This window comes from Setaria viridis, chromosome 4 (genome assembly GCF_005286985.2).
Source record: "Setaria viridis chromosome 4, Setaria_viridis_v4.0, whole genome shotgun sequence".
NCBI lineage: Eukaryota > Viridiplantae > Streptophyta > Magnoliopsida > Poales > Poaceae > Setaria > Setaria viridis.
The window spans coordinates 35,917,710-35,933,305 of record NC_048266.2 but is presented as its reverse complement, the minus strand read 5'-3'; the positions used below and the strand labels follow the sequence as shown (position 1 = coordinate 35,933,305).

Genomic DNA, 15,596 nt, shown 5'->3' with positions numbered 1-15,596 from the left:
TTCAACTTCTTACTATGACATGTAGGGTTCACATATCATTAATTTTGTATTGCATCGAAATATAGTCGAGTGACATGTTGTTTCAAAGATTTAATTGTCAGTAATATTAATCCATAAACGAATTTAAGATTAGATAAACCATTTGGGAGATATTAGCACATAAGTTTAGGCAATCTAGTGGTTTCCATGTAGCCTCTTATCTATTGCCACGTTGGTCTTTATTCCTACGTTGGCTGCCAATTCACGAGCAAGCTTTTTGTCACTCAGATCTTGCCGGCGTAGTCCATTGATTTTCCTTTGGCGCAGATTGGCAGGCCAAACATGGGTAGCAAAGCAAATGAACGCCAAATGATGCAGGCGAGCTAAAAAATTGGTTTGGCCAGCATAGGCATCAAACCAAACGTGCCTATAGTCACCACAATAGGGTCACAAACTTTCTCATTACTCAGTTTATTTATTTGAGATTGAACATACATCAATTAACTTAAGCTGAACAAGAATTTTAATTCTAATTACGTTTATCAAGAAACACATAAGCCAAATGGCAATCAGTGCATATAGTCACCACAGTAGAACCACAAACCCTCAATTTCTTGTTACTCAATTTATTTATTTGAGATAAAACACACTTAAGCTGACCGTAAATCATTAGCCAACAATTTAATTACAACACCAGGTAGCAGCTCAGGCCATAACTGGATGATACCCGGCATCAAACTCACAACCACACCAATGTACTACGAAATTACAAGCCATGTGTGCTAGTTGTAGATTTAGAAGTGGATGCAATGCAATGTATCTCAGTTTGTAATTTTCAGAATACAATTATGAATTAATGACTCCAAAATGCACAGCAATGTATCTTCAGATGTCAAAGCAATGTATCTGTATATGTAATTTTGACAAATCAATAGAACTGAACATGGCATGGCAATTAGACAGAAGCATGAATGCATGCATGCATGCATGCATACATACATACATACATACATACATACATACATACATACACATTTTCATCCAAATTGGCAGCATCACATAACAGTGAGTTCATATCTCACATTACAAGCCAGAAATCAAATTCAGTTCGCATTTCAAGAAAAAAAATAAAGATCTTGAGTTCCCAGCTCATAGAAATTTGGGGTTCCTAGCTAATGGAAATTCTAAGTGAATATCTCACATAAGAAGCACATCTAGGGATACAATTTATCCAATTTGCAATTTCTTCTTAGGAGTCATCTTCTTTGCTGGAGCTGTAGTGGGCTTTCCCTTCAGAGTCACCTTCTCTACTACATTGGCCATCATCTTTGGAGTTTAATCAACAACACTCATGTAACAAGGACTACAGATCATATCTCGTGAAACAATGATAGCATTCTCAGGACTATGCTAGTGCATGCCACCTTGAATTAGTTCTTGCAGACAACTCGCATAACCACGGAAAGGTGCAACCTATTGAAAAAATGATCAGCAATACGATAGGTGGCAGTATATATAGCGGTGCTGCGGATTTTATTTGGATTTCATTCAGCTTCCTCCTTGTTGGCCGGATATGCCGAATATATGCATTTTTTCATTCGTAGTTTGGATAAAGAAGGTATTAATAAGCAACGACAAGGGTATTCCCACAAATACGTTTCATTTCGATCAAACACTTTTGACCATCAGTATACAGAAAGAACTATGTAGATTGATACTGCAATGTAGATATTGCTAGATCATCACGAAAAAGCATTGGCATAGTATTTTATTATCTTAATTTGAGATACCATATTTTTCATATGGATTACTCCCTCCGTCCCAAAAACAAGTCATTCTAGTTTTATCTTAAGTCAAACTTTCTCAATTTTGATCAAATTTATAGAGAAAAGTATCAAATAGATATATTATAAAAATATATCTCATGATAAATCTAATGACACTTATTTCATACCATAAATATATGTAGCTTTTTCTATATTCTTGATCAAACTTAAAAAAATTTGACTTAGAACAATCCTAAAACGACTTGTTTTTTGGGGCGGAGGGAGTATGAGTAAAGCATCACCGATATTGTTCTAGAAGACATGTATGTTGAATTTTAAATATTGATTTTTAGCTATTTTATAGTTCCAGACTAAACTTCAAAGGACAAATATAATTCTAATGGATATATTTGATAAAAAAAATAGGTGCGCCGCGCGTAGATGCTTGCCAATGAGTAATAAGAGCTCGAGTGGTAGAAAACTCTTGTAAGAAGGATCCTTTGCTCAAGGAAGAAAGCACTCCCACCATCGGACCGAGATCTAGTGGGCAAAAAAACGAGTGATGAGCTAATAGAATGGCCAATATACATAGGCATTAGAAGAAAAAAAATCCTATTTAGCTCCTATTCCAAATCTTATCGAGTTAACTTGCAGAATCTGCTTTGAACAACATAGTATGTTAATTTGAAGAAAAAAAAGGAATCGATTCTCCTATTACAGGGCGTCTCCATCAAAGTCACCAACCAGGCAACCACCATGCTTCCTATTTCACTTCTATTAACAACGCGTCGTGCCTACCAGTCCTAAGTTGATAAGATGAAGCAAAGGAAAAGTTGGCATCGAAGAAAGAGTAGTGTGCCATTCTTTTAATTTGCTGTTATTCTGAAGACGAAAGGAGATAGCAAAATATATAACGCAAATGGCTACAGGCTTATAACATTTGTATTACTGTTTCAAGGCAGTACAAATAAAGCTTTTTAAAAGAGTGGTGCTATACGTAAGGACTGGTCATCATCATGCCGTTGAGCAGATCAGGGGGGAGAGGGTCTCCATGATTACCAGGCAGTAGATGATAGATCAACACTGGTTGTTCACAAGTTGCTATGCTTAATTTCTTATTATCAGCCAAACCCTCTATATAAAATAGATAACTGAAAACTGTAATATGTAATAATGTTACTAGAATAGAAGCAGCAAGGACATATTTTCCAGACAAAAACCTGATCCTACTTCGCAAGCCAAACAATCTGCAGAGACCTGCCCAATTATTATCCTTGTTTCTTCAGTGGTCCACAGTTCAACAATAGTGTGTTATCCATATTAGAATTTATGGTTTCTGGTCTAAGGTGCTGTTAACATTTTTTCTTTTGAAAAGCAAGGCACTAATGATATATTACACGGAATCTCATTGATTGACCAATGTCGACATGATAGCGGTAGTATAGTAGTATTGAAAATGAAAGTGTGTGTCTGCTTGGAAAATTTGATGAATTAGCTGTATGCATGCCAACCACCTTGTTCCATCGGTTGGAAGTCAACAATGAGAAATGAAAACCATGACATTTTTTTTTGAAGGAAACTATGACATGCTTTTAGCAAATGCATTTATTCCCTTTAGAAGACGGACATGGGTACATGTCAATCCAGATGATCGGCAGCACTGGAACTGTAGACGGTAGAACCTTATTATATTGTCAAAATAGAGCAAAAAATTGCGGGAATAACAAACTCTTCAGGTATGCATTTCAGGGTACAGCCAATTTCCTTGTCCATGCTTGTGTGCTTGACTGCTTCACAGTTTTCTAACTACGCCAACTAAATTGGCATGTGGAACCCACCGTGACCCAAGAACAAGTAAAGACTAAAGATCTGGGTTCCAGCTCAGCACCAGATCGCATTACTATTTTTTAGTAGTTTGTTTACGACTTCAGATTGCATTATTGTTCAAACTTTCAAGCACTCAGCCTTTGGCCCGTACTGCTTGTCCATGCTAATCTGCCAAGGATACCAAATTCTGGCCTGACTAATGGCCCTACACCCTGTACTTATCATTAAGCATTAACCAAACATTCTTCCAAACCAAGCAACGTGAGTAATCTTGTGGGAAAATGATGTTTTTTTTCTTGCAATGTGGTCCTTACTTTACCATTTTTATTTCGAGAGGACCTTATCCAAGCATCAGTATATATGCTCCTCGAGGTCGAAGGTGATAAAGGTGCAAAGTGGAAGTAATGTGCAGTGATATTCCTTGCTGAAACCGTGTTGTTAGGAAGTTTCCTTTCACCTTTTAATGGTTCTAATGAAAGAAACTTCCTGGTTTAAAGGTGATGCCAAAAGTAAGCAGGTAATGTGCACGGCTAAAGAAGGTGAAAAGATGGCATTGGATTGGTGTGCGCAACCTTTTCATGGTAGGAGTTGGAGTAAATGTTTAAGCTATGAGAATTGTAGTGGTTAGATAACATTAATTGATATGTAGCCCCAGCTAAGATACGATGCATTACTATAGGAACTTTTTGTTACCGAACAAAATCTGATTTATAATATATCAATAAAACTAGATTATTTTTGTAGTAAGAAATGAGCTATTTATATCCTAGAAGTTAGTAATCTGGGATCATATATTCTCCACTGCTATGTAGATTCAGAATCTTACCCTTTTTCCCACATACTAAATTCACACACACACACACATATATATATATATATATATTTATTTTTTGCTCGATTTTATTCGTTGTCACTGTTGTATTGATCTTTCACTACTATGCTCATCATTGTGGCGATACAGAAGCTTTGAGATTAGCTGTAGTGAAATACTAGTGTTACAGTCCAGTTTTGGATCCTTTCGGTGGTTTATGATGTGAAAAAATATAAGTTTTATGACATAATAAAATGCATGAAAAAATAAATTATATTAGCTCAGGCGACGGACTACTAATGGAGGCAAGTACATACATATGAACCAAAATACCAAACACTCACACTCGATACTCCAAAATTTCCAGACGTTTGTTCATCAGTTCACCAGGACGTGCACTGTCAAAGCAGTATCCATCGAAAGAATTTTAGTATTTCTCGTCCTCCGCTCGGGCTAAATCTAAATTGTTGTGGACAAGATCGACCGAGAGGTTCAAAATTTGAAATGCCCCGTGGACCAGGGTGAGTACGACGGGTACGGTGTCTATAGCTAGCTCGAACCTGTCCCAAAAATTTCACATGAATGCGACTCCCGCTGAATGCCACATTGGGGGTGGACAGAGCAGGACAACAGCGAGATATCTTCCAAACCCTGCAATTTTTAGATACAATTCTTGTTGCAACCTTGCATGCTATTAAACCTTTTCATGTCCTTTTGTAAACATTTTTTTTGACCGTTAAGATGTACGCTTCCGAAAATACGGTGTAACCCGACATGATATCTTCCCACTCTAGCACCTGTCGATCGCTTGCTTTCATGGAACGCTCTTATCCTGATCTGAGAAACTCTGAATGCATTCTGAGAGTTTGAGAGTTTCTGACGACGTCGTACTTGCCTGTTTGGAAGACAGAGGAGCGCTCGTGCGTGCGTCCCCCACCGACCCCACGTGCCGGGCCGTTGAAGCGGTTTCCCATCACAGTTGTGTGTGTCCCGGTCTCCATGGCTGCAAGTCTGCAACTACCTGCTTCCTCCAACTGCGCACACCTCGTTCCTCCTCGCCTCGCCCCGCGGGCGGCGACTCGATCAAGATCATCATCACACACGCATGGTGCATGTAGATGGAGCCAAGCCCTTGTTTTCTTTTCTTTCTTTTTTTTTGATTTTGAAAAGGAATGGAGCCAACAGCCAAGGTTTGCCGTCCTCCCCAGCAACAACCCACGACTTGGGCACGAGCGCGTAGGCGAACGCGCAAATCGACGAGCGCGTGGTGTATTTTATTCACAGTTTAAACGTCCAAACTGGTTAATTAATCGTACTAATACAAGTGGCAAACATGCCGGTAATAACTGATAAAAAAAACCAAAAAGAGGTTTTATTTTGGCGAATTGGTGAATCGGTAGGAAGGATGGAAGCGAAGCTTGCAGGCGGGCTGGCGGCCTAGGCCCTAGCTGTCGTACGGCGCGGGGGGGCTTGACGGTAAATACGGGTAAACAAAGGGCGGATTTAAAATAATCGGAATTAATTAATCGGCTAATCTCTCTCTCACCTCTTCCTTCCTCTCTCACCACCTCTCCCCCCCCTCGCGGCCTCGCTAGTCGCTCCCCACCTCGTTCCCTCCACCCTCCAGCTCCCCACCCTTCTCTCTCCGCCCCCCACCCCACCCGCCACCCCCCCACGCGTCGCCGGCCGCCGCGGGAGAATCCCGAGGCCGGGATCGAGACCCAGCCCGCACGCCCGCCCGCTCGCCGGACGCGCCCCTCCCTCTCGCGTCTCGCTCTCTGCACCCAGGTTGGTGGCCCGCGCCTTCCCCCCTCTCATTCTCTCGAGATGGATGCCAACGCCTCGGTTCCTGGTCCTGCGTGTTTCGCTCTCCCCCGTCCCTTTTTCCCTCCTCGTTTGAACCCGCTGCGGTGTTTTCCGGCCTGTAGTTTTCGGTAATCTCTTCGTCTGATCTTTTCGTGCTGCTTTTTTATTTTATTTTGCACGGATGAATTTGAAGGGTGAATGTGTCGGTGCTGCATATGGGGTGTAATTTCCGCGTTGTTGTAGAGATTCCAGGTTTCCTTGTCACGAGATTGTCTTGTTCGATTTCTTTGTCTTTCCTTTTCTCTATCTCTCGCCTTTTTTTTTTTCTGGATTCGCTGACGAGATCACGAGCTGATTCCCTAATTTGCAGGCCCAATTCGCCCCGCGGCGGAGGAATCCCGTCCTAGATTCGATCGAGGGGCGGCAATGCCGGGCTCCGCATAGCCGGGAAATCAGGGCGCTGACAGGCACCGCGGCGGCGCCGAGATGGGCCGTTCCGGCGGGCGGCGGCGGGACCGCATGCGGTGGAGCAAGCTCTACACCTTCAACTGCTTCCGCGGCCAGCACGGGGATGCCGGCGCGGAGGGGCCCTCCTCAGATGGAGCCGGCGCCGTCGGCGGGCCGGGGTTCTCGCGCGTCGTGCACTGCAACAACCCCGCCCTGCAGAAGCCGCTCAAGTACCCCACCAACTACATCACCACCACCAAGTACAACATCATCACCTTCTTCCCCAAGGCCATCTTCGAGCAGTTCCGGCGCGTCGCCAACCTCTACTTCCTCCTCACCGCCATCCTCTCGCTCACCCCGGTGTGCCCCTTCTCGGCTGTCAGCATGATCGCGCCGCTGGCCTTTGTCGTCGGGCTCAGCATGCTCAAGGAGGGGTTGGAGGACTGGCGCCGCTTCATCCAGGACATGAAGGTGAACAACCGCAAGGTCGCCGTGCACAAGGGCGATGGCGAATTCGTGTACCGGCACTGGGAGGAACTTTGCGTCGGCGATGTGGTCAAGGTCGAGAAGGACCAGTTCTTCCCTGCTGATTTGCTGCTACTGTCATCAAGCTATGAAGATGGCATTTGCTATGTTGAGACGATGAACCTGGATGGCGAGACGAACCTCAAGGTGAAAAGGTCACTTGAGGTTACGCTGCCATTGGAAGAAGACGAGTCATTTAAGGATTTCCAGGCAGTGATACGCTGTGAGGATCCCAACCCGAGCTTGTACACATTCACTGGTAACTTTGAGTACGAGAGGCAGGTGTACGCCCTTGACCCGTTTCAGATACTTCTCAGGGACTCAAAACTAAGGAATACATCCTTTATCTATGGAGTGGTCATCTTTACTGGCCATGACAGTAAAGTCATGCAGAATTCAACTGAGTCACCATCCAAGAGGAGCAGGATTGAGAGGAAGATGGATTTAATCATATACATTCTGTTCACTGTGCTCGTCTTGATATCACTCATTAGTTCAATCGGTTTTGCTGTGAGGATCAAGTTAGATTTGCCCCACTGGTGGTACTTGCAGCCACAGAACAGCAATAAATTGGATGACCCATCACGCCCTGCTCTTTCTGGGATATTCCATCTAATCACAGCACTCATTCTTTACGGGTATCTGATTCCAATCTCGCTGTATGTCTCGATTGAACTCGTGAAGGTATTGCAAGCACATTTCATTAACCAGGACATTCATATGTTTGATGAGGACACTGGTAATACTGCTCAGGCTCGTACATCCAACTTGAATGAGGAGCTTGGCCAGGTTCATACAGTGTTATCGGATAAAACTGGCACTTTGACCTGCAATCAGATGGACTTCTTGAAGTGTTCAATTGCTGGAGTTTCATATGGTGTGGGTTCAAGTGAAGTTGAAATTGCTGCTGCAAAGCAGATGGCATCAGGTGATGAGGACAATGACATGCCTTTACAAGATATATGGGAGGAGAACAATGAGGATGAAATAGAACTTGTGGAAGGAGTCACCTTTAGTGTTGGGAACAACCGAAAACCCTCCATAAAAGGCTTCAGTTTTGAGGATGACCGTCTCATGCAAGGGAACTGGACCAAGGAGCCAAATTCTTCCACAATTCTACTCTTCTTCAGGATACTTGCTCTGTGCCACACAGCGATACCAGAGACAAATGAGGCAACTGGTTCTATTGCCTATGAAGCAGAATCACCTGATGAAGGGGCTTTTCTTGTGGCAGCCAGGGAATTTGGGTTTGAATTTTTCAAGCGAACACAATCAAGTGTCTTTGTCAGGGAGAAACACACATCTTCAAAGGGCACAACTGAGAGGTTGCATATCAGTATTTGCCATTTCGTTTGCACTTATTTGTCACTGTTCCTTATTATTTATTTGTCTTAATGCATAAGTATAATTTTAGGGAGTTCAAGATTCTCAACCTATTGGAATTCAATAGCAAAAGAAAACGAATGACAGTCATTTTGAAGGATGAAGATGGTCAAATTCTTCTTTTTTGCAAAGGAGCAGACAGGTTGGACTTCGTACCAGTTTTTTTTCCCCTGTGGTGATGCTCATGTGTGAATTTTAGCTAAGCCTATCATCAGGCCATCTGCATTCATATTTCGATGTTTTATTAGTCATAATGATAGCTTAAAAGTTTTTCCTTAAGTAAGTAGTATAAATTGTACATTTGATTACTTACAATGTTCTGTCAACATGTTTGGGTTATTTGTTCTTTCTCCGCTACTTCCTTTTAGCTTGACTATCCTTGATCGTTCTTTGTTTCCAACCAAACAGCATCATATTTGAGAGACTGGCAAAAAATGGAAGGATGTATGAAGTTGATACGACCAGGCATCTGAATGATTATGGTGAGGCAGGCCTGCGAACGTTGGCACTATCATACAGGGTACTTGAGGAATCAGAGTATTCTTCTTGGAATGCTGAGTTTCTTAAAGCAAAGACCTCTATTGGGCCTGATCGAGAGTTGCAACTTGAACGTGTCTCTGATTTGATTGAAAGAGAGTTGATCCTTGTCGGTGCAACTGCAGTAGAGGACAAATTACAAAAAGGGGTAAAAAATATCGATGGACTTTTCACATGCTACCAGTAACTGTTTTGAATTTTCTAACTTCCGTGTTATGACCTGTGTTGTATCAGGTTCCTCAGTGCATAGATCGTTTGGCGCAAGCAGGTCTCAAGATCTGGGTTCTGACTGGCGATAAGATGGAAACTGCAATTAACATCGGGTATGCTGCTACCAAGTGGAAAATTTTCCTACATAAAACAATTAGTTGTGAATAAATAGTTTATGATGTTTCCATTTCTTTTGCAGATATGCGTGCAGTTTGCTGAGGCAAGGCATGAAACAAATATGTTTGTCCATACCCACTGGTGATCAGGTAGCCCAGGATGCAAAGAAGGTATCTTTGCACAGACTCTTTTCTCGTTTACTGTAGGTGACTTTTTAATCTACATGGTAATTCTCTTTATGGTGGGCTTTGCTTTCATCTTTGACAACTAAGCAGGCTGCAAAGGAGAGTCTTCTGTCACAAATCGCCAATGGGTCACAAATGGTCAAACTCGAGAAGGATCCAGATGCAGCATTTGCTCTAGTTATTGATGGAAAAGCTCTGGCATTTGCTTTGGAGGACGACATGAAGCACATGTTCTTGAATCTGGCGATAGAGTGTGCTTCTGTCATATGTTGCCGTGTGTCTCCAAAGCAGAAAGCACTGGTAGCTTCACCTCTCATCAAGTGAATATCTGTATTTGCTATGTAAAGCAATGTTGAGTTTGCTCTCCTTCACTTTGTAGGTGACTCGACTTGTCAAAGAAGGTATAGGACAAACCACTTTAGCAATAGGTGATGGTGCAAATGATGTGGGCATGATTCAAGAAGCTGATATTGGAGTTGGTATAAGTGGGGTGGAGGGCATGCAGGTCAGTTTTTCAGATTATCATGGTCCAGTCCCTATCTAGTGCAGTGCTACTTTTAGATAAGACCAAGGATTGGTGATTGGATATGACTTAACATTGGTTCTTTTGCTTTACCAGGCAGTGATGGCTAGTGATTTTTCAATTTCTCAGTTTCGGTTTCTTGAGCGACTTCTAGTCGTCCATGGACATTGGTGCTACAAGAGAATTGCCCAAATGGTGCTGCCCAAAGAACTTTTATTTCTTACATTTTATTGAATCTTATTACTTTATAAGTTTGTCTTGACGAGGTCTTCTTTTATTGAATTGCAGATCTGCTACTTCTTTTACAAGAATATTGCCTTTGGGCTTACAATATTTTACTTTGAGGCGTTTGCTGGGTTTTCTGGGCAATCTGTATACGACGATTGGTTTATGCTGCTTTTCAATGTTGTTCTTACCTCGCTTCCTGTTATATCACTTGGAGTGTTTGAGCAAGATGTTTCATCTGAAATCTGCTTACAGGTATATGATAGAACATCCACCTTATTTGAACCTTACTGGTTATGAGAAACTAGGCATGTTTAAAATTGAAATTAAAGCTTGGTCCTGGAATGTGGTGTGTTCTGTGGTAGGTTTTTTTTTTTTTTGGTGTCCTCCTTGTGACCAAAGAGCAAATGAATAAGTGGTTAACCCAAAAGATCACTTGCTAAACCTTGTTTCTTGAGGAGAACCACAGTTCCATAGAATATTAGAACCACAATCATTTGTGACTGGGTGTAGATCAGAAAATTATAGTGCACTCAGATGTCTATCAGGTATTCCTTCTCAGCCTAGTGCGCATGGCACCAAGTATAACAACACAACTATTTGATATGGCTAAGAATATATAAGAAAACTAAGAAAAATCATGAATGTTCCTTCAATTTACAAGCACACATTTGTTCATGTTACTATGATTTGTATTGTTTTGGTTAGGTATTTGTTGACCTTCCATGGCAACCATTTGTATGAATCAACAGTTTATTGCCATTAAAAGATAGTTTCAGAATTAGAAATGGTTCAGTGCGCGTTGAATACTTTTACTCATTCTATGTTCAATAGAATTCTGTCCCAGTAGTTAAATTATCTGCTTCAGGTATTCGTGCACCCAAATAAAAATGCACAACTAACTCTAGGGTGTCTATGTGGATACTATTGTAAAAATAGTTTTGGAATACACAACAAATTATAGCGAGTTAAATTATCTCAGTTGTTGATATTATGTCGGGAAACCTGACTGATGTTTTTCAACACGTTTGATTGGTCTGAAATATCCTACAATTTTGGTTTGTTATATGATTTTAATGCAAATTTATCTGGTTCAGCCACCTTCCTTCAAGTAGTTTGTCTTCCATAGCATCTATAAAATATTAATGCAAGCAATTTAAGGAATCATTTAAGCAGATCGAAACCACTTGGTAGTAATATTGTATTTACACCTGACTGAAGTTCAAGGAAATGCAAATGCACGTGAGTTTCCTTACCATTATGTCTGTATGGTTTCCATTGGTAGATCAAATCACTATGTCAGTAAAAGTTGTTTACAGGTTGCCAAGTAAACTTTTATGCTTGTTACTTTCCTCTGACCTTTGTTGACACTAGAGGTCTCATGTATCGGTCCTTCGTACTGTAGGAGCTGGGTGATCTTTTCTGATTGTCCATTGCTGCCTCTAACTGTTTTGTGTATCTATACTGAGATGGCATGACTTACATTTGCAGTTCCCAGCACTATATCAGCAAGGGCCAAAGAATCTTTTCTTTGATTGGTACCGGATCCTAGGATGGATGGGGAATGGCCTCTACTCATCTCTGGCCATATTCTTCCTCAACCTTTGCATATTCTATGATCAGGCAATCCGTGCTGGGGGCCAGACCGCAGACATGGCTGCAGTGGGAACTACCATGTTCACCTGCATCATCTGGGCTGTCAACATGCAAATTGCTCTAACAATGAGCCATTTCACATGGATTCAGCATCTCTTTGTGTGGGGCAGCATATCAACTTGGTATCTCTTCATCCTCGCCTACGGGATGACATTGAGGTCCCGTGACAACTATCAGATCCTGTTGGAAGTCCTTGGGCCAGCTCCCATATACTGGGCAGCGACACTTCTGGTGACTGCTGCTTGCAACATCCCCTACCTGATTCACATATCCTACCAGAGATCATGCAATCCACTTGATCACCATGTGATTCAAGAGATCAAGTACCTAAAGAAAGATGTCGAAGACCAGACAATGTGGAAGAGGGAGCGGTCGAAGGCCAGGCAGAAGACGAAGATTGGTTTCACTGCGAGGGTCGATGCGAAGATCAAGCAGATCAGGGGGAAATTGCATAAGAAAGGCCCATCCTTAACAATTCATACAGTACCATAGGAAATCTGCGTCACCTGACAGGTTCGTTGATAGTAGTCGCCACTTTGTTTGCTCCTGCAAGGCAGTGGTTTTTAGCTTCATTGAGCAATATAGCGAAATTCTTTTCTTTCTTTCTATTTCTTTATTTTTTCCCTTGGGATTCTTTTTTTCTCCATTTGTGTAAGAAATGTCGGGGTGTAATTGGTGGTGTCCACCCTAGTAGAAGCTCCAAAGCCAGCCGTGTAAAAAGTATAGCTCCGTTCAGTTGGGAAAAGAACCTATTGAGATAGCTAACAACATGTATATCTGCAATTTTGATTGTTGCTATTCATGTATGTAGTTGTTTGACATCTATGTTTACTGAATTACTGTCGTATTGATATCAGTAATCAGTATCTGTTCTTTTTGCCGGTAATCTATATAGAAGGTTATGCACTCTACTTGCGGGAGTCATGATGTCGATATTAGGTCATTCTCAGTGCAGATTGTATAAGAGTTTCAAACTCATGAAATGATATGCCGCATAGGCTGATAAAATGGCAAGAAAATTGCGAAAAAAGAGAAGAAATGAAACCCCATTATAAAAAAATCATTGTAAGAGTTGTTTCATCTCGTATACGCACTATTATTTATGCCTTGAAAATGAAATGAAACCCCATTATAACCAAAAAATATCATCCAATGTTATCTTGGAAAAGGAAAACTCTATGACCGAAACATTTCACAATGCAGTGCATCAATTGAATGCTATGATCGACATATAAAACCACGAAATGAAACTCCCCACCAGGAATAGCGTTACATCGTACAACACAATTAATTGTTAGGCCAATTCCACTCGACATCATCTACAGTGCCTTTGAGTTGATGTATGAAACAATCTCCTCTAAGAAATGGTTTCATTTTGTTGTTTCATGGATAGCAATACTCCCTCCATCTATGTTTATAAGGTATAGTATAATTTGGCACGGTCTTTTAAATAACACTTTGACTATTCATTTATCCTATATTATATTGTTTATGGTTATAAACTTATAATCACTGTAGAGTATATTTGATTACAAATCCAATCATATAAAGTTTATATTATAAAAATATAAAATTAATAGTCAAATTATTGGTCAAAGGTTGCAAAGTTTGAATCTTGGTATACAAGTGCACCTTATAAATAAAAATGGAGGAAGTAGCATTTAATTGTGACGCATAAGATTGAATGCAATTGAATAAAGTGAAACTCTTTCACCCTATTGCTAGTTTCAGGCCCCGTTTGTTTCCGCTGATTTATTTTTAGCACCCGTCACATCGAATGTTTAGATACTAATTAGGAGTATTAAATGTAGACTATTTACAAAACCCATTATATAAGTCGAGGCTAAACGGCGAGACGAATCTATTAAGCCTAATTAGTCCATGATTTGACAATGTGTTGCTACAGTAAACATTTGCTAATGATTGATTAATTAGGCTTAATAGATTCGTCTCGCCGTTTAGCCTCCACTTATGTAATGAGTTTTGTAAATAGTCTACGTTTAATACTCCTAACTAGTATCTAAACATTCGATGTGACACATGCTAAAAATAAGTCACCGGAAGCAAATGCCCCCTCAGTGTATGCCTAGTTTTTATCTAGACGAAACCTCTCCTATCTCTCTGACTCTCTCATAAATCTGATGTCATATCATCATTTTTGCATATGTGGCGCCTCATTCAATGAGAATGAAATCCCCATTAAAACCAGCCTCATGTGGTTTTTTCTATTAAGAATGAAAACCAAAATATATGCACATTTTTCTAGGTTTGGATATTGAGATTAAGCTATATACTCCACAATACTACATTTTTCTTTTTCTTCTTTAATTATGTGACATGTCACCAAAACATCCTTGTACGCTCATTGACATGCATGATATAATGCACTAGAATTAACCTAACATAAAAGTGACCTATTTGTTATAAATATTATTTATTGGTGTGAGTCATCCTTTTCTATGTGCCACAATAAAATTTTGTTATGTTATAAAAACGTACCTTGCTCGGTGGCAAAATATGGTAGCCACTTCCCTTAGTTTGAGAAAGAGTTTTCTAATTTATAACGGTACATGTTTTAGTCCCCTAATCTTATTTTAGTTCGAAACTCAGCTACATGATTATAAGGTGCAACACTAGCTCCAACATGAAAAAAATAGGGTATGATAGATTAGCATTAAAATAAGCAACGATAACTTCCCAATTTATAAGGGTGAATTTGTGGTCGTCAATCATTAGATCTAGGATTGGAGCACTCATATTTGCTTACCAAGTAAAGTCCTAGCCACCTTCTTTTTCTTCTTCGCTTGGTCCATCCCGCCACATCCAATTGTTTTGTCAAATTTCTATCGGAATTCCCCACCTCCACGACACTGATGAGTCTCGTCCTTTGAATAACCGCATTAACTCTCATTCAAAATTATCTTTTCTCGTCACTGGCAACTATCATGCCTCATGCCCATCCAATCTCTTTTTATCGTGTTCTGCGACTCCTCTCACCAGATCCGCCGCCACCTTCATTTGCCAAGGTGGTACTATGGCATCCTCTACCCATCCCCCATTTGCTAGCCTGTCTCTACAATCGCCATAGCCACCGCCTTTCCTCTAAGGCCTTTGGTCTCATCTGGAACCCTAATATAAGGATCTCAAAATATATTCCCCAATTTTGGTGAAGGAAGTCACCGTCATTGTCATTGGAGAAGATGCACAGGATGGATGTAGCACGAATCATTAGGTATGATCCTACCATCCAAAAATCAAGTATTCATCTTCCTAAAATATTAAAATATTCTTAATATTTACCATTTACAACGTTGTTTCTTTCGTATGTACGTGGAGGGGTGAGTTGTGCATTCCTTTGTACTTTTGGTTAAAAGTAGAGGTAGAAAAAAAAGAAAATTTAACTACAATATTTGAACTAACAATAAATGAGCTCAAATTTTAAAGTAATCCTTTCAAGCTATATTTTATTTTAAAATTATGGAATTTGATTTTTGCGAGGATGATTTGAAAGCATATCAAGGTGATGAGAAGGAAATGGGCCGACGGCCGGCAACCAACTGATCAATGGGTACCGGGATGCTAGCACGAATCGTGGCGCG

The 15,596-nt window shown here is 40.7% G+C and overlaps 1 protein-coding gene across 2 annotated transcripts; it reads left to right on the top strand.

Moving 5' to 3' along the window:
- Nucleotides 1-6,019: 6,019 nt before the first annotated feature.
- LOC117852223 (probable phospholipid-transporting ATPase 4) lies at nucleotides 6,020-12,908 on the top strand. Of its 2 annotated transcripts, none has more exons than XM_034734222.2 (11): nucleotides 6,020-6,171; nucleotides 6,560-8,486; nucleotides 8,576-8,686; nucleotides 8,953-9,229; nucleotides 9,316-9,404; nucleotides 9,491-9,557; nucleotides 9,684-9,893; nucleotides 9,973-10,098; nucleotides 10,213-10,311; nucleotides 10,405-10,596; nucleotides 11,833-12,908. In XM_034734222.2, exons 2-11 carry the CDS (start codon nucleotides 6,676-6,678, stop codon nucleotides 12,487-12,489), a joined length of 3,639 nt encoding a protein of 1,212 aa, XP_034590113.1. In that variant the 5' UTR covers nucleotides 6,020-6,171; nucleotides 6,560-6,675; the 3' UTR covers nucleotides 12,490-12,908. The 2 variants fall into 2 exon arrangements, with proteins under 2 accessions (XP_034590113.1, XP_034590112.1); XM_034734221.2 differs by having other exon boundaries at nucleotides 9,491-9,578.
- Nucleotides 12,909-15,596: the final 2,688 nt, after the last annotated feature.